The 26375-nt window shown below is 51.0% G+C and overlaps 11 protein-coding genes across 11 annotated transcripts; 7 read left to right on the top strand and 4 right to left on the bottom strand.

The window, feature by feature from the left end:
- Positions 1 to 215: 215 nt before the first annotated feature.
- On the bottom strand, positions 216 to 805 carry CC1G_02868 (hypothetical protein; the record flags this gene model as incomplete). The annotated part of the gene is made up of 3 exons (XM_001828235.1): positions 216 to 352; positions 408 to 556; positions 612 to 805. The coding sequence occupies 3 exons, from the start codon at positions 803 to 805 to the stop codon at positions 216 to 218; spliced, it is 480 nt and encodes a 159-aa protein (XP_001828287.1).
- Positions 806 to 1125: 320 nt separating this feature from the next.
- On the bottom strand, positions 1126 to 1993 carry CC1G_02867 (hypothetical protein; the record flags this gene model as incomplete). The annotated part of the gene is made up of 2 exons (XM_001828234.1): positions 1126 to 1773; positions 1814 to 1993. The coding sequence occupies 2 exons, from the start codon at positions 1991 to 1993 to the stop codon at positions 1126 to 1128; spliced, it is 828 nt and encodes a 275-aa protein (XP_001828286.1).
- Positions 1994 to 5994: 4001 nt separating this feature from the next.
- CC1G_02865 (hypothetical protein) lies at positions 5995 to 8151 on the top strand (the record flags this gene model as incomplete). Its single annotated transcript, XM_001828232.2, has 5 exons — positions 5995 to 6019; positions 6070 to 6339; positions 6395 to 6582; positions 6631 to 6726; positions 6778 to 8151. The coding sequence occupies 5 exons, from the start codon at positions 5995 to 5997 to the stop codon at positions 8149 to 8151; spliced, it is 1953 nt and encodes a 650-aa protein (XP_001828284.2).
- Positions 8152 to 8532: 381 nt separating this feature from the next.
- On the bottom strand, positions 8533 to 9556 carry CC1G_02864 (hypothetical protein; the record flags this gene model as incomplete). The annotated part of the gene is made up of 4 exons (XM_001828231.2): positions 8533 to 8691; positions 8751 to 9272; positions 9333 to 9371; positions 9428 to 9556. 4 exons carry the CDS (start codon positions 9554 to 9556, stop codon positions 8533 to 8535), a joined length of 849 nt encoding a protein of 282 aa, XP_001828283.2.
- An 809-nt stretch (positions 9557 to 10365) lies between these two features.
- Positions 10366 to 11624, top strand: CC1G_02863 (hypothetical protein; the record flags this gene model as incomplete). The annotated part of the gene is made up of 4 exons (XM_001828230.1): positions 10366 to 10724; positions 10779 to 10937; positions 10993 to 11057; positions 11113 to 11624. The coding sequence occupies 4 exons, from the start codon at positions 10366 to 10368 to the stop codon at positions 11622 to 11624; spliced, it is 1095 nt and encodes a 364-aa protein (XP_001828282.1).
- An 827-nt stretch (positions 11625 to 12451) lies between these two features.
- Positions 12452 to 13004, top strand: CC1G_02862 (hypothetical protein; the record flags this gene model as incomplete). The annotated part of the gene is made up of 2 exons (XM_001828229.1): positions 12452 to 12675; positions 12731 to 13004. 2 exons carry the CDS (start codon positions 12452 to 12454, stop codon positions 13002 to 13004), a joined length of 498 nt encoding a protein of 165 aa, XP_001828281.1.
- A 138-nt stretch (positions 13005 to 13142) lies between these two features.
- On the bottom strand, positions 13143 to 15630 carry CC1G_02861 (hypothetical protein; the record flags this gene model as incomplete). Its single annotated transcript, XM_001828228.2, has 8 exons — positions 13143 to 13244; positions 13298 to 13618; positions 13671 to 14459; positions 14509 to 14586; positions 14648 to 15216; positions 15280 to 15336; positions 15386 to 15472; positions 15531 to 15630. 8 exons carry the CDS (start codon positions 15628 to 15630, stop codon positions 13143 to 13145), a joined length of 2103 nt encoding a protein of 700 aa, XP_001828280.2.
- Positions 15631 to 17132: 1502 nt separating this feature from the next.
- CC1G_02860 (mannanase) lies at positions 17133 to 19184 on the top strand (the record flags this gene model as incomplete). The annotated part of the gene is made up of 12 exons (XM_001828227.1): positions 17133 to 17260; positions 17316 to 17478; positions 17526 to 17736; positions 17796 to 18032; positions 18089 to 18134; positions 18194 to 18346; positions 18414 to 18527; positions 18592 to 18701; positions 18759 to 18809; positions 18867 to 18907; positions 18962 to 19053; positions 19112 to 19184. 12 exons carry the CDS (start codon positions 17133 to 17135, stop codon positions 19182 to 19184), a joined length of 1419 nt encoding a protein of 472 aa, XP_001828279.1.
- A 662-nt stretch (positions 19185 to 19846) lies between these two features.
- On the top strand, positions 19847 to 21166 carry CC1G_13574 (hypothetical protein; the record flags this gene model as incomplete). Its single annotated transcript, XM_002912000.1, has 5 exons — positions 19847 to 20156; positions 20209 to 20556; positions 20611 to 20625; positions 20685 to 20885; positions 20940 to 21166. The coding sequence occupies 5 exons, from the start codon at positions 19847 to 19849 to the stop codon at positions 21164 to 21166; spliced, it is 1101 nt and encodes a 366-aa protein (XP_002912046.1).
- Positions 21167 to 21550: 384 nt separating this feature from the next.
- On the top strand, positions 21551 to 22803 carry CC1G_13573 (hypothetical protein; the record flags this gene model as incomplete). Its single annotated transcript, XM_002911999.1, has 6 exons — positions 21551 to 21829; positions 21886 to 21912; positions 21970 to 22048; positions 22107 to 22575; positions 22636 to 22658; positions 22728 to 22803. The coding sequence occupies 6 exons, from the start codon at positions 21551 to 21553 to the stop codon at positions 22793 to 22795; spliced, it is 945 nt and encodes a 314-aa protein (XP_002912045.1). The 3' UTR covers positions 22796 to 22803.
- A 1077-nt stretch (positions 22804 to 23880) lies between these two features.
- CC1G_02858 (hypothetical protein) lies at positions 23881 to 26338 on the top strand (the record flags this gene model as incomplete). The annotated part of the gene is made up of 7 exons (XM_001828225.2): positions 23881 to 24019; positions 24074 to 24226; positions 24279 to 24832; positions 24889 to 24966; positions 25016 to 25813; positions 25871 to 26194; positions 26249 to 26338. The coding sequence occupies exons 1-7, from the start codon at positions 23884 to 23886 to the stop codon at positions 26336 to 26338; spliced, it is 2133 nt and encodes a 710-aa protein (XP_001828277.2). The 5' UTR covers positions 23881 to 23883.
- Between the last annotated feature and the right edge of the window lie 37 nt (positions 26339 to 26375).

The raw sequence follows: 26375 nt of genomic DNA, 5'->3' as shown, positions 1-26375 counted from the left end.
GATACCATCCAGGGAAAGGAAAGCTGCCTGGGCGACCGTTTTGAAGGGTGACGCGGTGAGTAAAAAGATGCTTCTCGAATTCCTCTTCCCGGGTCCTGCATACGACGTCGTCCATATCAGCAAGAGAAGAGTATACAAAGGATCCTAGATTGATCATGAGTGAGTTTCCTACAGGTGTAAGGTTGTTAATTATAGGCTCGGACATAATCCAATTCTCAATGCGCACCAAAATTGGAGTCAAGAACTTGGATATTCTTGGAAAGGCACCAATCGCTGAGATGTCGTTTTGCGTTCCGCAACCTGGCCGAGTTTTCTATCAAATAGACGTCGACCAACGACTTTTCTTCTGAGCCTATATTTAGTAAGGCTTCTGTCCCGGAACCATGAGATTAAAGGCTATGGCTCACCAGATGAAGGTTTGGGAAGATAGGATGACTTCGCCGAAAGGAAGGTAGAGAAAAAGCAGTCGGCCAAAGAAGATATGCGAAAAGAAAAGGAGAGGGATGACAATGCTGCCTTCAGAAGATCGTTCTGGGGTATGACAGCGACAGCCAGCCTGTGACACCAAGTTAGAGGTCATTCCTTTGCGCCTGGTGACGAGACACTCGTACCGAGCAGATGTCGCCCCAAAGTCTTTAGAAGCACTCCATAAGGCAACGATACGACTGGGGTCACAGCCAGCGTCGGCCTCAGCATCTACGGACAGTACAGAGTGGAACCCCGCCCCATCCGAAGAAGCATGTTGGTTATCAGCCGCGTGCACTATGGACTCCTCGCCGGATACAAAGCACCAAGGTTCACGCATACATCGAATTGTGATCCGTTTCACGTATCCTTTCCATCGTTAAAAAAAGATGTCAAATTGCTCGAAAGCACATACGTATACTTTGTAGCGGGCATTTTTCGGCCCCAGGAGGTGAGGGTAGAAAGTATGCGCGGGCCGCATACTTCAAGCGACTTATTGAGGTGGGGTCAAAGCAAGGGAGAACAAGGTATTATAGATGCTAAATGCGATGTTTTTACTACAAATCAAGAATGATTTCAATGGCTAGGCTAAAGGGTGTCCATGCAGGGTGATAGAGGGCCTACAAAACAAATGAAGGTGACAAAAGAGGGAAAGGTAATCTAGTTACGACCAGGCTTAGCGTGCTCCAGTTGCTCCAGTAGCTGATGGTACGATTCTCGCTCCTCGATGAGCGCATCCCGATGATTCGTCGCGTGGGTGATGAGAGGGCCGAGGCGGAGGAGGTTCATCTGTACCTCCCATACAGCCTTTCGGCGATGGTAGTCACAAATCTTCGCTGCAGGGTCTCTGAAAAGGCTGGCAAAGCTCTCGTGTCCAACGGGTACGCAGAAGGGACATGCGTCGGAGGGGTGAGTTCTGTTGAGGATGTTGAGAGTTTGGCGAAACGCTGGGTCTCGCCACGAGTGGGTGATTTCGAACTGGGATGGCTTCTGGTCAACTACGGATCCGTCATTGTCACGGTTGCGATAAGATGCCGGCCCAACAGAGAGGAAGCGGTGTGACGCGTAAGGTGATGATAGTAGAGGTGGATGGTCGAGTAGCTGTGATTCAAGGTTGGAATCCGACTTTTGGTGGACGGGCGGCGAAGGTGAAAGTGCAGGTTGAGAAAGAGGAGTTGGGACTCGAGGGGTTCGCGGAACAACAGGCCAAGTAAATGGTGCTTGAGGATCCCAATGTGGATCAGGGAGTTGGCTATCCGGCAGCGGGGGTTCTGACTCGGAACGACGCTGGTATTCAAGAGAGCCAGGCTAAGTGTATGGTATGAGAAATCTCACTCAGCAGACGCACCTGGAGCCTCTGGTATTTCTTCTTTTGGTCAAGGTGATAGTGCAGCTCCTTCGAGTCCCAGTCAGTACGTGTATAAACTGTAGGCTCGTCCAAAGGGCCAAAGAGATCTTGTAACCGGCGGGACCGATGAGGTTGTGGGTTCGCAACGTTCTGGATCTCGCTGAAGGGTCGCTTCGACATCGCCAAGTGAGATTGCACAAACGCACTATAGGGAGCACTCGGTTTTCAGAAAAGACAGTAGGGGGTGGGAGATTGGTGTTAGGGAATGTGGTGGTTGTTGGGAAAGATGTGGTCGACTCGCGCGCAGCGGGCATCATCAGGGCCAGGCTGGAGCAAACAAACCCAAACGAGACCTTGAACCCACCTACTCGAGCAATTTATGGAACACCACGAGCTCCCTACACGCAAATAGATATTATTATGCGTACTCTAAGTTGCGAAGTTGACAAGATTACAGTAATTGGTCGTGCACAAGCTCTGGGCGGTTCACGTTCCCACTACGATCAATAAGAACCCACATGCCTTCCCACTTGAACCGTCCAACGAGGGCCATAACTGTGGTGAGATCAACGATTTCGGTCCCGGATTTCATGCCAGGATAGATATGAATGTCCAGCCCTTTGAGTTTCCCTGGCCGTGACCTGCATGTTGCGAGGTCAATCTCATCCGGATCGGTGTTGCATGGCTGGATCTCGGCGAGGACGACAACTTCGTCCTCTTTGATGCGCAGGTCCTTGCACCGAGGCATCTTGATGACGAATATTTGCTGGATCTCGCCATAATGAGTCTTCAGGACAAGGTCTTCGTCGGCTTTATCATAGGGTATGGCCGCATTCTGGTCCACAACGAGCTCATACTAATGGATGATGATCAGAATGGCGATTCCTCAAGATTGCAGACATTGCATACCCTGACAAAGGAGGCTTCTCTGCTGTCCGTTGCTGTCGTCTTGCACAGACGAGCAGCGCGGATGGTATCTCCTCCCTGTAGCATCTTGATACGTCCAAACAACTGAGTGTTCTTTGTCTTGAAGTGCTTGCGGATCGTTCTCAAGGGGATAGCAGACCGACCGGTTGGAGTATATCGGGTTGATAAGGCGGCAGCAAGCTTGCGTTCAGTTCCGGGATCGATTTCAGGGTTCTTGACGCGAGGGGATGAGAGCATGTACCAGTCGGAATCTAGAAGGATAAATATGAGCGTATGTCGCGTTGGAAAATGAGAGACTTGCAAAACGCATTGGGAATGTGAAAGTCGCGTATGTTTTCTTTGTCGGGACTCGGGTTGAAGACACTGTGGAGGTTGTAGTTGTGAAGGATTTGGTCCGCTTGCGCAGCCAAAACAATGTTGTTGTCAAGGTTTTTCCATGGGTGTCGTCGACTCTTGATCCACGGGCGAAGTCGTCCACAATACCGCTCCATGGCGAATGCCCAGTATGCCCAGACTGGTCCATTGGCTTCGATGCCATCGGCAATATGAAGGAGGGAGTGGATGGTTGTTGGGCATGCTGGTAGCCGATCTAACTCGTACTGGAAGTATAAACTGTTATGGGGAATGAGATATAATTCCAAGCAAATAATTATTGTTGACGTACCGCTCATAATCTAGGACCCAATCGATAAACCCTTCACGGATAGCCTCGACGTCCTTACGTGTATACTCAAACTGAAGGCAGAGATTGATGATCTTGACAAGTCGGACAAAGTGGTCGTAATATTCCTTGTTCTTGAACTGGCGGCGGAGGTAAACTGGCGCCAAGAATAGCGTCCAAAACGACCAGGTGTCGGCGGTGGTGGCGAAGCGTTCATTTGTGATGTCCTTGGGACGGGCGGCGTAGGCGTTGGGAATGGTTGAACCTGCTTCGGACCCTGCCTTGGCTATCGCATCCCACACACTGCGGTCGATAACATAGTCCTGGTTGTCATGGTCCAAGTCCTTGAACTTGCCAGTCCAAAACGAGACAAGGTTCTTGATCAAGTTTTCCCAAATCAGATGCATAAAGTCGAATGGAAAGGAATCAGGAAAGAAGTAGGAGGGTATTTCGGACAAGACAGTGAGACCTTTGATGCCGGACGCTTTTGCACGACGCTCTCGCTCAGCAGCGGATACCAAGGGGTCCTGTGCGGCCTTCCCATCAGCAATGAATTGGGCGTGGGTTCGACGCGGAAGGTTATTGGGATCATAAGGTGGGTCGGGTGCAAAGCGTGCGAGGGGAACATAATGAGTGGTTGATTTAGCGGCTGTATCGCGAATTCCCTGTATCTTGCAGTCACGGCACGGACATTTTCCGTTATGACCCTTGAGACAGAGGATCATGGAAATTGCTGGGATATCTCCAAAACCGTCAATGGGGAAGCCGCGAAGGCTGAAATTCGAGTTGGATTTAGAGGAGAAGGCAGGAACACCAACAGCGAGCTTCTTCATTTCGTTGACGTACGGGCGAAGGAATGAATTGCTGTCCCAGGGCTTGTTTGGTCCAGGGATAACCCCGATGCACAAAGCCCACCTTGCGTGAAACCGTATTTCAGGGGGGAGGTTGTAGTTGAATAGAAGAAGCGGCCAGCATGTCTTCTTCCGGCGACGGAAAGGACAAAAGCCGTCAGTGGAAAATCCAAGTGCAATATCGGTCTCCTGTTCGAAGAATCGATGTGCATACTGGACTTTGTCCACGACAACCTTTTTCTTCACCAGCCGCCGGTAGTTGGTGCCGTCGAAGATATCGGTCATCTTCGGTTTTCGCGTATTTGGCTCGTCGCGTGGGTCTGGGGAGAAGAATTGTGCTCGGTAGCCCATTAGCTTCTCGACTTCAGGGTTGGCAGCGAGTGCAACAAGGCGAGGGATGGCGGGAACGTAAGTAAACATCTTGTAGGGGCGGCCGTTGCTGTCGTATCGAGGATGGCCGCATTTTGGATTTGGACAGTTGGTGAGGTCGGCATAGTCGTCAACATAGAGAACGCAGACATTGATACAGCAATCGTAGGACTCCGGCTTGAAGTCGCACATAAAGCGGAGCTGTGCCTTGCTATTCTTGAGCGTCGTAAGGCCAACTTGGTCCGGGAAGACCCAGGGAAGCTCACTGAATGCTCGATCTGAGAGACAGTGACGAAGTTTGAACATCACTGCTCTCAGGACAGAGCTATCTTCCGCGGTAAGAGTCATACCACCTGAACAAGACATTAGTGATAGTTACGTTGTAGAAATAAGAGGACTTCACCCTGTGCGATAGCTGCAGCCCATAGTCGGTTGAATTCCTCGTCATCATCATAGTTGTTGTACTCCTCATCAGAGCTATACCCCAAACCGAGAGATTCTTCAGATTCAGATCCCTGGGGAAGGCCCCAAAACTCGTCCTCTTCTCCAACTCCAGGTTCATGGTCTTCCGGCATCTCAAAAATTCCCTCTGTCAGCTCAATTCCTTCCTCCTGGACTACACCCTCCTCATCCTCCTCTGGTACGTCTTCGACTGTAGTTCTCCATCGACGTTTTGGCGAGGTTTGGGGCTCCAGGACGTTTGGGTTCTCCAGAACAGGGCTAGCCATCGCGACAGAGATGGGTGATTGGGGAACCAAAGGGGACACAGCCATTGGTGAGCTGAAGAATGCCGGCGATGACATAGGCCCAAAACGAGGGGTATACACTGATGGCGTGCTCGAGGGTGTAGGTGACCGTGAAAACGAGGACGAAACCTTCCTTGCCAATTTCTGGGTCTTCGCCTTTAGGTTCTTCGCCATCTGGCTGGCTCTAATTAGGAACGGGACACTCTTTCCCTCGAGGTGGCGGCTAATCTGGCGTGGTGACAGCATTTCTCCGCAGTGAGGGCACAGTTCCAGTGCAGTCTTCTTGTTCTCTGCTTCGCCCTCCTCTTCGCTCTCTCCTTCGCTTTCTCCTTCGCTCTCTCCCTCATCCTCTATCTCGTCGGGTTCCTGGAGTTTGGAGGTGCTAGCCATGGGAGAGAGTGAGACAGTAATTGATGCAAGAAAAGAAAAAGAATGGTATTTGAGCCTGAGGATATGTGGAGGACCAAGGTTGAACGCGACAACAATTGAAAGAATTTTGTAAAGTTCGCGCTCACGTGGTCTATGGGAACCACGCCCGGAGAGCACTCGGTTGCACACCCCGCTCGTTCTTTGTCTCTCCCACCTACCCCCAGATTGCTGTACGGTCTTTGTCCTGTCTCTTCAGCCATGCCGCCGAAGCGAAATGATAAAGGTAAGCTACTATTAAGGTGATTTGTTAATTTTTCAGCTAAACCTTTCAAGCCGAGTCATCAAAGTCTTCGTCTACGCAGGCAGGTAGTAGGAACACGACTTCGAAGAAATCAAGCAGCAAGAAATCTTCGAATCAGTCCTCTTCTGGCAAGAACAAGAACGCCAAACCATCACCAAGAGAGAGCCAACCACCTTCCTCTCCGCCATCCCAACCGCATGAATACATGAGCGCAAAGAAGAAGAGCCTCAAGTCAGGGATTAAATCTCAGGGCGAGCGCAAGAAATCGACTCAGCCGAAGCGTCGCAGGTGGTATGAGTCCGGTAAGTGTCATCTTCATATCTCTTTTCTTTCTGATATTGACGGGTGTTGTGTTAGCCAACCTCCAGCCTTCCCAGCTTGCGCTTTGGGTCCATGAGACCGCCAGCAAGAGACTGTGGGAGATAGATAAACCAACTGGCCAGCCAGGAGAGCCAGGACGAGGCGGGTACACAGTGGCGGACGAGATGCATCTTGACAAGACGCGTTATGGCAAGTTCCATTACCGCGAATATCTTAATATTCTCGTGCGTGCATCTTCCTTTGTCGGACTCTTCTGACTTTTATTTTTTTAGGCTTCTGTGCGCGAGTTTATTGATCTAGCGCGACTGCCGCCTTTGGAGCATTTTCGGAATCAGGATCTCGGAAAGGTTGGAAAGATTTTCAACATGGTAAGTTCATTTTGTACTGCTATGCTACAACTCGCTGACATATCCCATAAGATGGCAGTCAGGCACCCCTACCTGGCACGGTTCAAGAACAATTGGCCCACTGCTGCAGTCATCAAAGGCTGCCTCCGAGGTAAGCGAGCTTCTGCTCGCAGACTCGAGAAGCAGCTTGGGACGATGCCGGCAGTAACCAACAGGGACGATCAGTCAGGTGGTGAGAGCGATTCCGACGAAGCAAGTGGCGACGAGAGTGGGGCTCAGCTCAGCAAGAAGGCCATCCTGGAGGCCTTTGCCGTTGCTCCTGCAGGCTCAGCAAAGAAGGCTAATGCTCCCAAGATGACCCAGCGCGCGAAGAAACTCCCGGCAGCCTCAGACGACGACGACGTCGATCCGACCCCACCCAAGCGCAAGCGCAAGGCCAAGGAACTCGCGCTCGAGCTCGAGGACGACGACGACGTCGACGACGTCGATCCGACCCCACCCAAGCGCAAGCGCAAGGCCAAGGAACTCGCGCTCGAGCTCGAGGACGACAAGGACAACGACGACGTCGATCCTACCCCACCCAAGCGCAAGGCCAGGGCCAAGGAACCCGCAGTCGAGCTTGAGGACGACGACGACGACGACGTCAACCCCGCCCCGCCCAACCGCAAGGCCAGGGCGAAGGAACTCGCGCTCGAGCTTGAGGACGACGACGACGACGACGACATCGATCCCTCCCCACCCAAGCGCAAGCGCAAGGCCAAGGAACTTGCGCTCGAGCTCGAGGACGACGACGACAACGACGACGTCGATCCTGCCCCACCCAAGCGCAAGACCAGGGCCAAGGAACCCGCAGTCGAGCTCGAGGACGACGACGACGACGACGACGTCAACCCCGCCCCGCCCAACCGCAAGACCAGGGCCAAGGAACTCGCGCTCGAGCTTGAGGACGACGACGGCGCCACTTCCCTCCCTCGCACTTCCAGCTTTGCCTTTGCTGGCAAGCAGCCTCTTCCCTCCCTTAGGAAACTGCTGCCTCCCCCACCAGGCGATGTCATCTTCGACGACAACGACAGCGACAACGAGGAGAGCAGTAGCAGAGCTGAACCGGCCCCCAAGAAACCAGCAGCACAGCCGCGGAAGCCTGCAGCTCGCAACGACACCAGCACCGACCCATTTGACAAAAATCCTCCGCCCACAACCACCGGCAGGGTTACTCGCGCACGTGTGTCCGCGCCGCAGGCAGCGCCGTCCCTTAAGAATAAGGGGAAGTCTTTGGGGGACAAGGGGGGTGAGGATGACAGGCATAGCAGTGATGAGGAACCAGTAGTTGTGAAGAGAAAGGCGAAGGCGAAGGCAAAAGGGAAAGGGAAGGGGAAGGGGAAGGAGAAGGAGAACCCTGATTTGCGGGAGATATTCGAAGGCGAGGACGATGATTTTTCCGACTGAGGTACCACCAGGGTCCAGTTCTTTTCTTTAAACACTCTTCTGTATCATGTATCCCTGTACGTCTGCGTCAACTGTATCACCCATCGATTTGTAGTATATCGCCCCATTAGTACTAGCTATACCCCAGTATTGATTTGTAGTAAACAGCCGCCTAAATTCTAATGAAGTCCCTTGAACAAAATACCTGCATTCCGGATAGAACTTATACTATTAAACAAGTTAACTGTCGGCTAGCTGATACGCTACACGTTACAGAACAATCCATGAAACTCAGAGAAAATACCCGCCGATGCATTGTATACGCGGGTCTTCGCCCGATTCAGGCCCGGATACTTGAGACATTTTGCTCATTTGTTGTATCCGGGCTACGGATAGTGAGAACTACCCGGCTTGCGCATACAAACCATGCGAAACGCCTAGTTTGTATGCGCAAGCCGGGTACATTCCATTCCTTCCGCGCGTACTTTTGTATCCGTTTATGGTTTCATAGTGGTGATGCGACAGCGCAAATACTTCATCAGAGATGAGAAAAAGGTCGTTCTTCCAAAGGATGCGTCAACCTTTCCACGCTCCTGTCGCAGTACGGCTATGTCACTTACCTCTTGACAGAAATCTAGGATTCCTAAGATAAAGGAACGGGAATAGCAGCGTCCCAACGGGTTTTGCGGGTTACTTAGCAGGACGGCCCGCGGTTTTTTACCGGAAGAACGTAGCTGCTGGACACGTGTGGTCCAGCGGGTTTTAGTCGCCTCGCTCCAGTCGAGGAGACTGGATATCACCTCAGCCTGTTCGCCAAAGGTTGTCGCTGTAGCGTCATAAGAGGAAACCACAGATAGGGATACATTCGCGTTCGCCACGATGGTGTGAAAGATCGGCCAAATAGGCGCCGGTGTGAGGATGATATCCCCATCATCACAAATGATCCGTGTCAATCCTTCCAAGAGGAGGCTGCACCCAGCGCCTCCAACCAACTGGTCCGGAGTAATCACTTGTCGTGGTCGAAAGCGATTGTTTATCAGGGTCGCGAGCGACTCCAGTAACTTGATCGAGCATGACGGCGTTGCACTTCCTTGGTAGGTAAGCCAGTTGTGGTTGGCCTCCGCAGCGAAAGACTTCAAAATCTTGAAATGCCCAATTAGCTCTAACTTATGATTACGAACAAGAGATAATACAATGCGCACCGTGGCCATCTCCTTCCCCATAAGGTCATTCTCGGAAACCTGTACTCGGTAGGTCAGTGGGGCGACTATGCGACCTGAGCGTTTGAAGTACATACATCGAGGCGGGAGATTCCATCCTTAAAGTCTGGGCTCCATTCATTTTGGATGGCAGTGAATAGAGCATGAAGTGGTCCTCCGGGGAGAACCAGCGCGGCTCGCGTTTTCCCTTGCTCAGAGAGAGACATGATAAAGGTTACAGTAGCTGGGAAGTAGGCTGCAATTTACCTTCTTTTATTTCGCGTAGAGGCTGCTTGCTGGTTATCAGCTTACAGTGTCGGCTTAGTCCATTGGCTGTGCGCCGGTAATAGATCAAACACAGCGGCACCTAGTGGGGAAACCCTTTAACACACACAGTAGAAGTCAGTTTGAATCGCTTCTAATCGGAGATAGATCGTTACAGTACTTGAGGTCTATCAGCTGACCAGTTCTCGTTTCCTAGGAAGGGACGCACCAAATACGATATATCCTGGTGGTATAATGCCTACGATGCATCTGAGTTACGACGTCGGGGCAGGGATTTAGTGATTATCCGTGTCCGAGTATCCTGGTCATTTGTTAAATCGCGCCTAGTAACCCCAGCGCGTTGGCACGCAGATAAAAACGCCTTGGTACATGGTGTATGTGCCAGGCGAGGGTATCACAGGACTGATATCCATCGAACATTGATAAAACCTAGTAGTCAGAGGGCGAATTCACTCACGAGAATTGAAGGAGCAGTAGATTATGGATTTACGTCGCCCGATGTCAAGGACTTCGAAGAGACGACCACATGTCGCAATTGAATGGGTGCAAGGGATTGGAGAAGGAGTGTCTACCTTCCATCAACGATCTGTCGTGCGTTACATCAACGGAATGCACCCCGGTATGTTTTCAGAGTGTCCCATTGCGAGGTGAAATCATAGCCTCGACTGGCCTGAAAGGAAAGCGGATATATAAGCACAAAAGGAAGAATACGAGAAGATTAGGACCAGGCCAGAGTTTCCGAGCTGCAACAATGTCGTCGACAGTACCACTCGCAGGCCCACCCGCAGGGGGACCGCCTCCTGGGGCACCAACGCCGCAACAACGGAACAACTTCAACTATATGGCCCTCACTTCCCTTGTCCTTGTAAGCTGGGAGATCATTCTCCACGCTGCCCAAGACTTCAAGTATCTCCGAGCCAAAGGGTGGTGGAAGCGCCCCGTGCTGTGGGCATACTTCCTACAGCGTTACGGTGCCTTCATCGTAATCATGTCGCAAGTCAACATCCGTCTCGGAAACCCGTCGAACTGTTATGCGTTTGGCAAGGTTTCTTTGACCTTCGGAGGCGCCGTCGTCCTTCCTTCGGTTTCCTTGATCTATCTTTACCGAGTGTAAGTCAGCAAACCGATATGGATAAAATGGACAGGTGCTGATCTGACCTCTAGCCTCGCTATCTGGAACAAGAAAGCTGTTGTAAAATACAGCCTCATCGTTCTATGGGTGCTGTGTTTGGCAGCTTCGCTTACCGCACCGTTCTCCCAAGACGCCGGTAATAATCCCAACGGACCCGGATGCACCATTGTTCGAAGCGAGAAGTGGGCCCCGTAAGTTGATATAACCGTCTCTATCTCTCAGGCCAGGGAACTCACAAATCGATAGGACGTCTTTCATAGCCAATGCTGTCTATGATACTGTGATCTTCTTCTTTACGGTCTATAAGCTGGGTGAGTGTTTCTGGACACCGATCGCGAAAGGTGACTAACGTTGTCGACCAATAAGTTGTCAATCGCCACCAATACAAGAACTTCCGCTCACCTCTCCAAACCACCCTCTTGCGAGATGGCGTCCTCTACTTCGCGGTCGCAGTCATCATCGGTATTGTGGACATTGTCTTTTTGATGGCAGTGAAGAATCCAGTCGTCTCTTCGACCGTTATCCCCCTCCACATTGCACTCACATCAATCATGACCACTCGACTCGTCAACAACGTTTTCCATGTTGTCCGCGAAGGGTCCACGCCAGAGTTCCTTTCGGAGACCAAGAACACGTCGTCAGGAACGGCGAGACCCGTCCAGAGTTATGGCAGGGCTACCGGCGCGTCGTCCTCTTCGAGGACCGTCATTTTCATCGGCAGCGGCGTTGGCACCGATTACTTCGACAAAAATGGTACTCGATCCAACTTTGATCATCAGGAGTCCCATATTTCGTTCGAGAAAGGGGCCCGCGATGACCAGACGTATTCGATCCCTATGCAGTTGAGAGTCACAACGGAAACTGTTTCGAAGGTTTGAACCGGCGTACCTTTGTTTATTCTCTTGGTGTTTTAGTTGGCTTGTTTGTATACCTGGGGTATACTGGCTTTGTACAGTACTGTGTTTCCTATAATTTGATGAACGTGGTAGTTCTTTTGGAACTGAGCCCTATCGAGAATTTGACCAGGCCGAGAAGCTATTGCAATACAAAGACAAATAAAGCAACGGACTTTAAGCGCCCGCTGCCGGCCCTCCCAACGTCGAGTCTCTCGGCCACCGTCAGTGATTCGATTAGAGTGAGAGTGCAGAACTCGAACTAACCTCACTGTCTGACCTGTAGTGTTGGGAAAATAACTTCTCAGAAGCACTGATTGTAATCTTCCATCGCTGACCCAAGGGCTCTGGAAGCACTTTTCCACTATCCGCGTTCACTTGGTGGCTTGGTTGTTTGAAGTGAACTGATTAGTATCCAAGTAAGCTAACTCGGGTATTTATCAGTAGGAGGTAGGAGTAGGGGTGATATTGGTACAATCAGCGCCATGTGCCTTCCACCGCGTGTCTTTGCATTCAAGTCTCGGAGAAACCTTTGTGCGAGTTCGAGTACCATTAAAGGAGATGATACTTCATCTAATCACAGAGAATATCGAATATCTATAGAACACCGCTCGTGATCGAGGTATCAAAGGAGGTCTTGCATCTTCCAGGGTGTCTTGAACTAGCTTGACCCTCTTCTTTCTGTGCCACGAGCATGCTTCGCATTCGACCTTGGGAATCGCAGTTTACTGAGATCTTTAGCAGAAATGGGGTATAAAGCCTTCGCTGTGCCGCATTGTGAGAGGAAGCTACAAACTGCCACACGAGCAACCATGCGATTCTTCTCTACTCTCTTCACTACCCTTCCTTGCGTCGCTCTCTGCACCCTCGCTCTCAGTGTAGATGCTAATTCAAAGACGCCGCGTCCGAAGGTCTGCGACCCCTATGCAAAAGGCCCCCGGCTTGCAGAACTTCAAGAAGAGGCCATCCAAGAGTTTGCCCACCTCTGGCTGGTCAAAAAGGACATCCAAACGGCATGGGACAGATGGATCCCTGGGTACGTCTGTCGCATTCATTAACGGTTGAGGCAAAAATCCAAACTTTATTCACAGGAAATATATCCAGCATCACCCCAATGCGGTTGGCGACCGAGAATGGGCCATCGAGTTCCTGAAACAGAACTTCGCAGCACCAGGCACTTCGACGAGCAACATCACGGTCTTTTCGGGCAAGGGATTCGGGGTTCTTCACTACAAGTGGACCTCCCCCAACATCACCTATGCAATCTCAGATCGGTTCAGATTTGAAGGGACCTGCATGGTTGAGCACTGGGATGTAATCCAAACCATTACCGGGAATGAACCCAATCCTTTGGCTTTCTTCTAACTTCTCGCATCATCTCATATCGAAAATAGAATTGTGCTATATTTGTCGGTCGGCATAGGGCATGAGTAGTCAGAATACAGAAACGAGAAACGAGAAAAGACTTGAAGACGAATAACGAAGACCGCTCCTGTAAGGGAATTACAACGGGCTCAGTTGGCTCAGGTCTAATTCCGCGAACGCCTCTTGAGCAGCCCCGGCGGTGGGTGGAGCATGGAACCGATCAGCTGCAGCTTGCGTGGCCTAAGGTGACAGTCGTTATAAGATCGTTCATCCGAGAGGTCCTCTGTACGCACCGTATTCGGGGAGAAAACAACCTTCCGATCCCACTCATCGTCACCTTCTTCTCCCTCAGGCTGCGGTGCGTTGAGCATAGGTCGAGGGTCAGTGGGATCAACCACGATATGACTGGGAACGCTTCCTCTCGTCATGACAATCGCAGCGATGATGATGCACATAGAAGCCAAGTTGACGAGCGTCATTGGCATCAAGAAACCGATGTGCTCCAACTTAGCATACCAACCTATGACAACGTATGTGACAGCGCCCTCGACATTTCGCAGACAACTCGCGGGCGGGTCAACGGCCGTCGAGTAGACCAGGCGAGTATAGGTGGCCTGAATCATAAGTATGTCAGCTAAAGTGTAACACTCGGACACTGGTACTCACCTCGTAATCGAGCATGCCTTGGAACATCGCCTCGAAGATAGGAAGGTATCCATCGTCTCTTGTACGAATCGGCAACCCGAAGTTCTTGATTCCAGCCGTGAAAACCGCCTCAGCCACTGTATTTGCCTCATAGCTCTGGGATTCCGCAATGATTCCACTGAGCTGTATCAGCGAGTTCTCGATGAGATACGTGTAGGCATTTGAGGCTAGGGATGTCGCTGGTGACGAAGAAAAGGCGTGGAGGTCCGAGTTGTAGGTGACCGGATAGATCGCAGGTTGAACCGGAGAAAGGTCACAGGTGACATTGCCAATCATCTCGTCGTAGCCACCCCGGCCGCGGAGGTACATACGGTACGATGGAAGTCCTTCGTCTGTGTCAGGAGCTTTGCATGCCCAGTACATGAGTCGGTTTCTGGAATTGGGTACGACTACGTCAATAACCCCACCGTCGGTGAAGAAATCCGTGTCTTCAGGGCAGGTGGCATTGTATTGGACTGCGTGCGTGTTGTTCTCGGATGCAGGTCTCGCTCTTATCGGGGAAAGCGAGTCAAAATAGCACGATATGTTGGTAGATAGGCCTTGATAATTGAGCGTATAGTTGTAGGCGAACATGGCCTCAGCAGTGTCGGGGTTGGCGAAAGGAGAATCTTGGAGCGTGTCGAAGGCAGGAGCACCATTTGGGCCGATAGGGAGGATCCCTCGAAGTGGGCCCAGGAGTCGCATACCGTCCTTAGCGCCGATCTGGTTTAACGAAAGGCTCTCGTTGTTGTTGGGAGAGAGAGCGAGGACCTGTGTATTTTGCGTTAGGTTATTTCCGTAGAGGCAGGTGTTCACTCACACTACTCCGTCCAGCGGCAAGGACATCGAGCAGTTGATTCTGTCCGAAGCAACTGGTATACGGAACATCGTTGAAGAGCTAAAATTCCCGGTCAATAAGGCGCAGCAATGGTTCCTCAAACGATGCCCTAGACACTCACCTGCCAGTCACAATCATTGTCGAACCTGTTCGCGTCGAGCCACGCGATGCACTCTGGGGTGATGGAAGAGAAATCGAGCTCACTTCCTACCAATGGCTCCGTCCGAGGGAACTTGACGGGCAGTAAGAGGGAGGTTGTACCAGATGGGACAAACTGGAAGGCTCCAATACAGACGCCGACGAGGACGACCGGAAGCCACTTGCTCTTTTGAAGCAAGACTTTGAGGTCACGCATCGTCCACGGGAAGCTTTGGTGACGGAAGGCGCCCAGTAACGAGACGTGGAACACCGATACTTTCGGTTTCCGCGCTACCCATTCCTGGGCGAAGCGAATGACTGAAAGCGAAAAGAATATGTCTACAACGAGGCAGACAAAATTACCAACGAGAGAGACGAAGAACGCAGTGGTCTGCGGGAACTCGTCAACGAGCTTCGCCCCCTTGTTGCGCATCTTCACTCCTTTGACGCTGTAGACGGCGCCCCAGAATAGCCATGGCCAGGCGAGCATGATCATCACGCCTGCCAGAACGAGGATGTCGTGAACACGGCGACTTGCGACAGAAGGCGAAGCTGTAATTCTCGAAGATGAGAGTCTGTTCGACTCAGAGGGAAGGAATAAAGAAGAAAACCCACATAACTGCTCGCCATCCTGGTCTTCGTTTACTGGCACACCCTGGTCTGCATTTACAACTAACGTGAAGTTAGAGAATGAGCAATTTATGAGCTGGGAGCAGCGTACTTGATTCCGCCTTTTCGTCCAGTGGTTGCTTCGAATCTGGCCGTTCTGAACCTTGCTTCCCTTCACTCTTCCCTTCGTGATCTTGGCCTGTGCGAGTACTCTATGTCAATGGAGGAGATCTCTTCGATAGTGAGGTGCGAATCACCAGATGGCGCAGCTCCGTTGTGCTGGCTTTCAGGCTCATGATCTGTCAAGACCACTGTGGAATCACCGGCACGCTGGTTTGGATTGGCTGGACTTGTCATCGAACTGGGGGCGACGTGGTTGCTCAAGAAAGTTACAGAGGCTCGAGAGAGTGTCGCGGCGGAAAGTCAAAGACAAAACGAGATGCCTCGAGGATTAGAACATGGCGGGTGTGACAGGCCTCGTGTCCCCAAGCAGACAATACAAATAAGGTAAGATGAAACCAACCACTGTACTTGGGCGCTTAATACTGTCACAAGCTTTCATTTGTCCCTTCAGCCGATTATTCCGGTGGAGCAAGGCGATATGAATATATACGGACCCAGTTTTGTAGACGAACTGAGTAGAATCCGGATGCCAGTCGGCCTAGGACCAGGGAAGGTCGTACTGCTGCGGTCGATCGAAATCATGGAGTCACAGTAGGCGCCGGAATGCATAGGGAAGTCCTTCGATTCACCTGCAACGTTGGATTGTGTGTCATCATGCTGAAAGTCGGCCCAAGATAAGCAGCTAAGTATACAATGAAACTGGCCCCGATGTTGTCGAAAGTCTCCGTAAAATCCATATTGATGACCCTTGAGGATGTGTATTCAATTGCCTGGTGGATGTGAACATGAGCAGCGCCGTTTCTCAGATCCGAAGGGGAGGATCCCGTTCCATTGAGTCGATTGAAACGTCTTGTACTTGGAATGTCGTATGCTTGTGCTCGCTAGTTCAAGTTGTGACAATACTGAGAGCGGTATGTACGGGAATGAAAGGAGTGGAAGCCGGCTTCCGCCGCAACGTGTCTGAGCAGCGGGGTTTGAAATACTGTGATGACTTCTCTGGGCACCCGAAGGGACCGGCATCCAGCCTATCAATGTTCTCAACAAGTTTAGGTCTCTCGTGTTGCACCCCTTAAACGTTCGAAGGAAGTACCAGACGGCGAACTTACTGAAAAGACGGACGGAGGAGGACTTATGTATATGTTCAGATGAAGGTCGTAACAAGCGCCTGTGCGATCCTAGCGCATCCGGTTGGTCGACCTCAGTAACTGGCAAATGAAGAAAATAACGCAACATCTACCCGAGTGGGTAAGTCTGTGGCAGGTGAGTACAGGTAAATATGTTTGGCGCCGGCAAGTCAATCTGAATCTTCTGACAGGGTCTGAACTGTATTCAGCAGCGCTCGACAGCGATATTGGGAAAGGGTTTAGGTTTAAACCTTCCGCTGGCCTCTCATGTCGGAAGGACAGGCAGACAAGCGGCATGGAAGCAGAATCAGGCATGAGGACAACATGCGGAGTCCCTTTACAAATCTTTAGCGCCCACCGCTGGCGTGTGAGGTATGTGACCTTCAGAACATTCTATTGGAACCCTGCATATCCACCCACAGGTCTGGATATGAATTTATGGAAGCATCGCCTTTTAGCGCCCAACGCAGGAACTCGGATTCTGCGTTGCAGATTTCCCTTGGTAATCCATGCACGGCACCACGTCGTCGGGTGGTCTGTATTTAAGGGCCTACTTCTGCTCTCGATTTCGACAGGGCATTCACCTGTCTCCCTTGCCTTCTCACCCCCATCATGAAGCTTCTCCTACCTGTCGTCCTCCTTCAACTATGGCTTGTCAATGCAATGAGCTTGGTTGCACGCAACAACCGATCCTCTAGCTTTGTCACGGTCAAAGACGGTCGGTTCAGTTTGGACAACCAGTCCGTTCGCTCTCAGATTCTCGTGCTAGTTCAAGATTCTAAACTTCCTCGTCAGGCTGTTCCGCTTCTATGGAACGAACGCGTATTGGATTCAAATGACGACGGACGACGACATGGAGAACACCTTCCACGCCATTGCTACCGCGGGCTACAACGTTGTTCGCACTTGGGCTTTCAACGATGTCCCTAGCAAGCCTGCGTCGGGTCCTTACTTCCAGGTAATCGACCACCCTTCTGGCTCCGAATTTCGATTAATCCTTGCTAGGTTCTCAATAGCAACGGCGGCACCATCAACGAGGGCAACGACGGCCTCAAGCGCCTGGACAAGGCGGTGTCGTTGGCTCAGAAATACGGAATCAAGCTGCTCCTCAGTCTCACCAACAACTGGAATCCTGAACGCCCTGTCCCAAACACCGCCTGGAACCGCCGCGCCAACACGAGGGAACTTCCAAGAGGATACCTTTCGAACGACTATGGTACGCACACATACATTTATTGAAAAATCTCAAGGAGCATGGTGCTCATTCTTATAAAGGGGGAATGGATGCTTATGTCCGTGCCTTCCGTCCAAACGGGACTCACGACTCGTTCTACACCGATGGCACCATCATTGAAGCTTTTAAGAATTACGTGTCTCATGTTGTAAAGCGTTACGCTAACAGCCCCGCCGTGCTCGCCTGGGAGCTGGGTAACGACTTGAGGTGCTCGTCAACTCTCCCAGCGTCTAACAACTGTAACACTGGAACTATTACCAACTGGACGGCGGACATCTGTAAGTGGCTCATGTTCATTTCGGACTTTCCATCCGATTTCTGACTCTTGTTGCAGCCAGCTTTATCAAGTCTATTGACTCCAATCACCTTATCACTGCAGGGTAAGAGTTTCCGCCGGATCGATAACGTGCAACGAGGCCGATTATTCGTTTCATTATAGTGACGGTGGCTTTTACTGTTTGAAATGCCCCAAGAGATTCGCAAAGGACTTCACCAAACCCACCTCATCTCTTCCCGGCAGCGCTTTCGACGGGTCCTACGGCGTTGATACAGAGGACATTCTTGCCATCCCTTCCATTGACTTCGGATCTTTGTAAGTCATGGTCCTCGTTTACAAAGTCTCCATCGTTTCTCACCTTCATGTTTGCGCCCACACATAGCCAACTCTTCCCCGATCAGGTGAACTACTTCCCTACCGTCGATGACTCGTTCGCTACAAAGGCTATCGGCGATGGTGGCAAATGGATTTCGGCCCATTCCAACACTGCATCCAGGTACGCCTTCTTTCGGCTTGATTGGGGCTCGATCCTGGGGACCTGAGCGCTTAACTATTGTTAGGCTTGGCAAGCCGGAAGCGCTCACTGCAGCTTCCATTCTTGGCAAGGAGAACTACTCCTCTTTCGCCCCATTCAACTCGACCTCCCAGATCCCTGACGGTACACCCTGCGGTAATTATCCCTTATCCTGACGAAGGACTGTATTGGAGTCTGACGTTCCTGTGACAGCGGGTGTTGAACCATTCCAGGTCGACTATGCATTCACCTCATGGGCAGGAGGTACGTAAATCAGCAGAACATGTCTGCCTCATGTGTCAAGTTAACAATGCCCTCTAGTCGCCCTTCACGGCAACATCGGCGGAGTCCTCGAATATCAGGTACGTCATCACCCCATTATTTTTCACGTTCGACCGCTTACCTCTTACCTTCAGTGGCAACAAGACGGTCTGACCAGTCACGGAACGATCCACGAGAACTGGGAGAAGAGAGCCCTCACCGAGTCTCCCCAGGATGGCTCTGCTCGGTAAGTGCTAAAATCGCCTTGCCGCACAGCGAACATTTGAGCTCATGGTTCACCGCAGCTACAAAGGCCCTGCTAGTGGCCAGAATGCCGAGCAATTCGCTGCGGACTTGCCGCCCATCGAGGACGAGTAAATGGGAGCACCTGACCGTCCACAGTCTAGCCCATTCCAGACACCCTTACCGGAATCCATCACGATCTGATACGACTGATTTTTCATCTTCACGCTATTCATACCTTCGCACCACGCCTTTGTACAATTTCTGAACCCTCCTGTCGCATTCTAGCTCTCTCAGCTCCGTAGTTTCTATACCTCCTTACCTTGTATTACGACATACCTTTCCCAATGTCATGGACTACTCCCCTTTTACCAGACTTTAGGGTCTTTAACGCTTCACATGCTCTCCAGTAGCTGATATAGTAGTAGGTCATCTGCTATATTGCCTCTGACCCTTCCGTTGGTAACTGTATTCCTCTGATTCCCCCCATCAGTGCCCTTTCCCCTGCTTCGCGCGCTGGGACTCGCAATGGGCAGTGACCACATTGTCCCGCGCATAGATGTATAGCTCAACAGCTTCGGGAACTCCGGGCAATGTTTCATCGTGACTTACGGAATTCCGGATTCATCACTCCAATTATGTCCAGACGTTCCCAAGACTTCGCTGATGAACTCCCCCCGTTATTGTAGCGGCCGCAAAGAGCGCTTCCAGCTGGTTTGATACTCTGAACCTCAGCTTCCACTTTGTCAGACAACACTTTTCCCTCTCCGCAATTATCATCTCCCACTACTAGACCCATGTATATCCCCCCGCATCCCACCCTCTCCGAGCAGGAGTTGAGCGCCCGTCTTGCAGCCTGGGCAGCGGAGTCAAACCGCTTCCCATGGCTCTCGTCCCAAGATCTCTCCGAATGGTTCCATATCGTTGAAGAAGCTTGCGAAGACACCAATATAGCGAGCTCTCAATGGGCGGATGCGGCCGTAGTGCTAATTTCTGAGCCTAACCTGAAGTCTGCAGTTCAAGACCGCAGGGAACAGCATCTCAAAGAGACGGGACAGTCGCAATGGGAGTGGTTGGATTTTAAGGACGATTTGAGGGAACTAATTGGTGAGTCGTTCTATTGAACCCAGGCTATAGTTGGCTCTGACGCTTTCAAAAGTGAATGGCATTCCCCCGGATACCAGTACAGGTACACGAAATCCCAGTGAAGAAGGGAACGATAGCCCACAGCACCTGGCAGAGAGGCTGTCCGCTTGGGCATCGCAGCAAAATCGATACCCCTGGTTCAGTGGCTCGTCAAAGGACCTCTTGGAATGGTTCACAATAGTTGAAGAGGCCTTCGAGGACAACCAACTCTCCCACAAAGAGTATACCGAAGCCGCCATTTTCTTTATCTCTGGAGACTTGAAGCCCGTGATGGAAGAACGGAGGCTGAAGTACCTCGAGAAATCTGGCGACGAATTCTGGAGCTGGGACGGATTTAAGGAGGATATCACGAGAGTGATTGGTACGCGATAGCTGCCTTAATTCCATTTAATATTTGACTAACCTTCTGGTGTAGATGAGGCCGAACGAAGTAAGTTCTTGTTCTTGCTATCGTCACCACAGGATTTGGATACTCACCCTGCATCCAAGTCATTGCCCAGGAACAGTCAATGCCTGGCGGTAGATTAGGGAAGACAAAGAATGCTGTCTCTCGATTCAACCAGGATCACCCTTACATTGCCGCTTCCGCCAATGCTGGTCTCGTTGTAGGAGGCGCAATGATATTTGTTCCAGCTCTCGGACTTCTGGCCCTCCACGCCATTGGAATAACCCTTGGCGGGGTCGCTGTTAGTAAGTATCTCATGAAATCAACTTGTGGGCTGAAGCTGACCCATGTCCGTGTAGCGTCTGTTGCAGCAGCGATGCGATCTGTGGCCTACGGCGGTGCTACTGCTGGTTTTTATTCAGTTATGGAATATATTGGAGCGAAGAAGCCGAAGGAAGAGACGCCCAAGAAACCGGAGGATCAACCGGCCCCTCTTGCTAATCCTCCTCCTTATGAGTCCATGGGTGAAGGTACTTCTACGCCAGTTCAGTACGCCGTCTTCAAGTCAAAGCGTAGGCGCCAATAGCTGTTTGTTGGAGCCTGCATTGTGAAACCCCTGCTCTGAGCGAAGTTTCCTTTGTCCTTTGGCGTTGAAATGGTTAATCAATTTATAATCAGCCTATTTACAAGATGTAGAGGCTGCGAGTGCGTATATATACCTTTACAGTTCTGTGAATCCTCCAATGATTTTGATGACCGACTGGCAAAAGCTTGCCCTAAAGTCGCGCCGATCCCCGAACGCTCGGGAATCCTTTGAGGCCTTTTAACGTTTCAGCTCTTGACTTCCAACCCAGTCTGAATTCAAACACCAAAGTCAAGAATATGGATATGTTCTCAACAGCGTTGTCGGGTTTACCTTCGTGAGTACAGGGTCAATTCGAAAACTAGATCATATCTTTAAATTGAGTCGATGGGCAATAGCTGGGACCCCTTTATGATGATCAACACCTCAGACACCTGCGCTGCTACCCGCCTTCATCAGTGTCGCGGGATGGGAACCTATATGAACGATGTTTCCAGGAAATTTCAAGGGCCTTACGATCGTCACAGAGTACCAGATCTCACTGAAGGCGAGTATCTTGCTCGCAAAAAGCTGATCAACCAGGTCGTGACGTGGGGCCATGAAATGACCGAGAAGACCAAGTCGAAATATGACTACGAGTATATCCCAATTCTCTATCGCTATGAAGTAAATTCTCTCTCGGTTACTTCTCAGAGCAAATTTTACTAAAGGCGTTTTCGCAGGTCGTCAAAACAGCGGCCAAACGGGAGGTAGGCACCAAGATGTTCACCCAGCTTCAATGTATTGAAAATGTCTTTGATTCCCAGAGAGACTGGGGCCATCTCGTCTTTACAGATCTAACTACTACCAGGATGCTCCTGGTAATGCTGTTCCCAGAGACCTGTAGTAAGTGCAACCCTTTCTAGATCGCTTTTCAGAGGATGAGTTTGACTTTCTTTCCCAGATTGCGGCAACTTCTCGCATCACGACTACGATGCATTGACGAAGTATCACGCCGACCGCTTTATGTCGCTCCTCAAATACGTCTACCATGACGAAAGCCCTCCGGAGTGGGTTAGAGCGACATACCTCACGCCCAAAGAAAAGTTTGTCCTTCCGGAGGAGTTCTTCGATTTTAGCAAGGCTTTCTCCCCCGCGGAGACCAAGGATCGCATGGCGAGCGGCAAGCTCCCTATTTTCCACGTCACGGCTGACAACTTCGTTCCTTCGCTCTTGGAGAGTGAGGTCGAGAAGATTGACAACCTCCTTTCAAGGGGTAGAAGCGCCAAAGTCCCTTCCGCGGAAATCAAGAATCAAGTCCTTGGATCGAAGCGAAATCGACCTGAGGTTGCTTCCAGCTGGAAGCACAGGCAAGCTCGCCAGTGCTCCTACTGCGAAGAAATCAAAGAGAAAGGCTTAATGATATGCTCAAGGTACGCCTACTCTGCAGACGGTTATCCACTTCAATCTTCTATGTTAACACTACGTCTCAGATGCAAACTCGCCCATTACTGCAGTAAAGAATGGTAAGACCATATCTATATTTGCAAACCTTATTTCATGTTCTTACCATCGGCGATCACAGCCAACGACTTGCGTGGCCCAGTCACAAACTCCTCTGCAAGAAGGCTTGAACTAAGTATTAGTAACTAGTACTGTGTCTCGAGAAGTGTACGCAAATTCTATGCGAATGTCATTGCCTTTCTGGGTCGTGAGTAAGCCTAGCGCTTGGATGGTTATCATACCTGCCATAAACCTTGAAGCTATTACCTACATATACATGTTTGACGTCCTCAAGATCATGGTATGTGTAACTATTAACGAAGCCAGTGGGTACACCGCAGCCTAACACAGGAGTTGGTCTGACATGTGGTCTACGCTCTATCGATCCATCTTCTTCATTGAGCTGGTGCCCTTCTTTCCTAACCCGAATGAGTATCAATAATGTAAAGGCTTTGTGGTCCATCTCCGAGTATGGACGGTGGAATCGTGCGACGTGGGTGTCATTTAATACTAAGCACACTGGAGGGGATTAGCGCCCACTCGGAGCTTCTCAGTTGTGTGTTGGGAGTTGGGTATTCAGTCGACCCTGGCTGTTCGGGCCTTCTCACGCTGAACACAATATGAATTAGGCGCCCAAACATTTGATTCTGAGTGCTTACATGCGCCACGCCTGTGGTACTCGGCATGCAGAGCAAACAGTACATACGAGAGAAATGAAGTTTGCCTTTCCAGACGGCAATGTTACTTCCAGGCCGTCCGGCCCATACGCATCTTCCCACTAATTAGCTCTTTGCCATGGTGAGCTCGATCTGCTGATCTGTCTCTGACATTCAGACATGGCTCACTTGCTGGAGAGCCGAACAACGCTAGCCGTGTCCGGAGAAGCAGGCGGCGTAAGGAAATGAAAGAACCCTTCCTATTCCCAGGAGTTTGAACTTTGTGATCCATCGAAGTTTGCAGGAGACATGAGTGGATACGTTCACAAATACTTTCCAGATCTGGGAACAAGAAAGCAGGGGGTGTCCCCTGAACTTACAAATAGGCGCCCGTTGTGAAAAGCTCCGGGCCACTTGAATGTGATCACCCCCTATCATTCAGTGAGGACACATGTCCTTATCGTGGTTCATTTCGCAGAATCAGTGGCTCAAAACCACGTTTAAACGTCGTTCCAAGACTGGTGTGAGCGGATAAATATCTGGTTAGGTGAGGGTATTCAACTGTCCTTCACGCCAGCAGAGATGTCCCAAGAGCTACAAGAACACTCACCATCCAAAGATTTGGTGCCAGACCCTTCTCCGCCTCAGCGCCCATCTCTACACGGTCCCTTGAAAACGGAAAGCACCCTGGTACCGCCTGTGCGTGACTCTAAACTAGGCATGTAAATCCACAGCGTATCCGACATCCTGCACTGACTTTCCGTCGAAGAAGACCAGGAAGTCGACTCTCCAGAGAAGCCAGAGGATCTAGAGGAACCCTGTAACACAATCAGCAACAATTATCTGACAGTCGGCACATCTACCACAGGCCTAGGTGATGTCGGCAAACCATCCCAATCGGTTGCTGCCACGAGCCCTTCGCGGGGTCAGCATCGTTCATTTGTTTCCGCGAGCCTACGTACTAATCCATCATGCAGTTCGCCGCCGTCGATACGATGTCTTTGTCCTTTTGCTCAGTATTATCATGCTGCTGTGGCCTTGGGCTACGTGGGGCGCCATCTTTGGTGTCAAAGGCGTAAAGATGAACAATGGATTAGCCAAGATCGTCGACAAGCATCCTCAAACAACGAACTTCCTCGTCACGGTTGTCGGTACATTGATAGCCTTTGGCGTTGATCTCGTCTTTACCATCGCCGTCGTCCGCCTTTCCCATGAGGCCCTGATTAACAAAGGTGTCCCGACTAGCCTGTTCCATGTCACCCTGGCAGGGGCGTTCCGGTCGCATAGTATTCAGTGGCCTTGGAGCCACTTGAAGTTACTACTCATTCCGCATTTCTGGCCGATCTTTGCTCTGTGCACGTTCATCTTGACTTTGCAGTTCGTACCTTCGGGCTCAACATCCTTGTTGCTTCCTGTCCGCTTCGACCGGAACGAGACACTGTCCGGAACTGAGTTGGATTTCGCATCAACCGATCCTGGCTGCATCTCATGGTTGGACGAGCACAGGCTTGGAAACGAATGCGACTGGCGAGTGAGTGCAAGCAAATTGTTTGAGACAAGGTATAATGGAGCTAACACTTTGGATAGGAGTACCGAAACGAGAATTACACAACGTGCTTGGGGCAGAATCAACTACTCGATGTATTGGCTTCTGGTCGTAGCCGGGTAAGACAGGATTGGGCCATGAAGTCTTCCATGCTTATATCTCCCCCAGATGCTGTCGATGTCCCCTAATAACACGGAGAGCTTGTCACTGAACCAGCTTGGCGCAAAGGATGGGATGCGCCTCCTTGGACCCCTCCGCGGAATTCTGCCTATGGGACCAAACGGCCCTCCAGCCTTCGATCGTCTGGACAACTCCCCCTGGTCGCCAAGCCGCAAAGACCTGGCCGATGGTATGCTTTCATATAATTACACCCTCAATTACCAAGGTCTCGCAAGCAATATCTCATGCTTATTCGATCCCACCACGCCTATCAGAATTCGAGCAAATATTGCGGGAGAGAGTGCCTTGATATCCTACAATGCGTCATGCCCCGACGGCATCGATTTTCTGAGCGACAGCGGCGTGACGGATGTTGTGGTCCCCAATTCCAACAATTCGTTCGCATTCTGGGCCTGCAAGGCACCTTCCATGGACGAAAGCTTCCCATCGTATTACCTCTACTTCAGGGGATTGAGAAACTACGTGGATACGATGGGGAACATTACATGCCTTCTCTCTCCCCTCCAGACTTCCGTTTTCCCGACCACCTATTTGTCTGAAGGGAAACTGTTTACGTCTCCAGAGAACGCCACTTCAGCCCCTTCACCGGTGTACGATGGACTCATCGAACAGTCGCTGGTTGGCCTAGTCGGCGTCGCAAAGGATGCTCAGAGCTACCAGTCCAACTTGGTCCACGAGAGCGTCGTAACAGTTGGAGTGAAGTCATTTGACCTGGAGCCTCATGGGCGACAGGATCGTTATCTCCCTCTGTTGGCGGCGATGGTACAAGGTATGCTAGAGTATGAGGTGAGTCTACGTACCATTCACTGGAGGGCACAATGGTAATGCTGGTGGCTTTCAAAGGTCACTTACTCTCGACTCCTTTACTCAACCGAAGACATACCACCAAGCTGCATCCGCCAAATCGATGGCCTTGTGACATACAGAGTAATTGGATGGGAAGGAAAGCTTGCTCACATCGGCTTCCTCATGCCGATGACTCTGGTTAATGCAGCCTCTGTCGTTTTCATCATCATTGCCATTGCGAGTCCTTGGAAGGCACGAGCTCCTCAGCGACACGCAGAAGAGGACGTCCCCACCCAGGAAGTCAAGCCTGACGAGAAAGAACGTCTGCTGGATCATTATGAACAAGAGATCGACTACCAAAAGATGATATCACGCAGGAAGGTGCGTCATTCTGTCACTGCTTTGCCTGCTAGAGTAACTAAAACGATTTCGTAGTTGGCCACTGATGCAGAAGAGAGGGCTATCACGATGGGATTGGGACAATTGGGAGGAACAATGGCTGTTTTCGAAGAGCTGTTGGATTGACGAAGATGTTTTGGACTGACAGGTCCATACTTACGAT

This window comes from Coprinopsis cinerea (assembly GCF_000182895.1).
Source record: "Coprinopsis cinerea okayama7#130 chromosome 1 map unlocalized cont3.1, whole genome shotgun sequence".
Classification (NCBI taxonomy): Eukaryota; Fungi; Basidiomycota; class Agaricomycetes; order Agaricales; family Psathyrellaceae; genus Coprinopsis; species Coprinopsis cinerea.
Note: the sequence above shows the minus strand (reverse complement) of the source record. Positions and strands in the feature narration are given on the sequence as shown.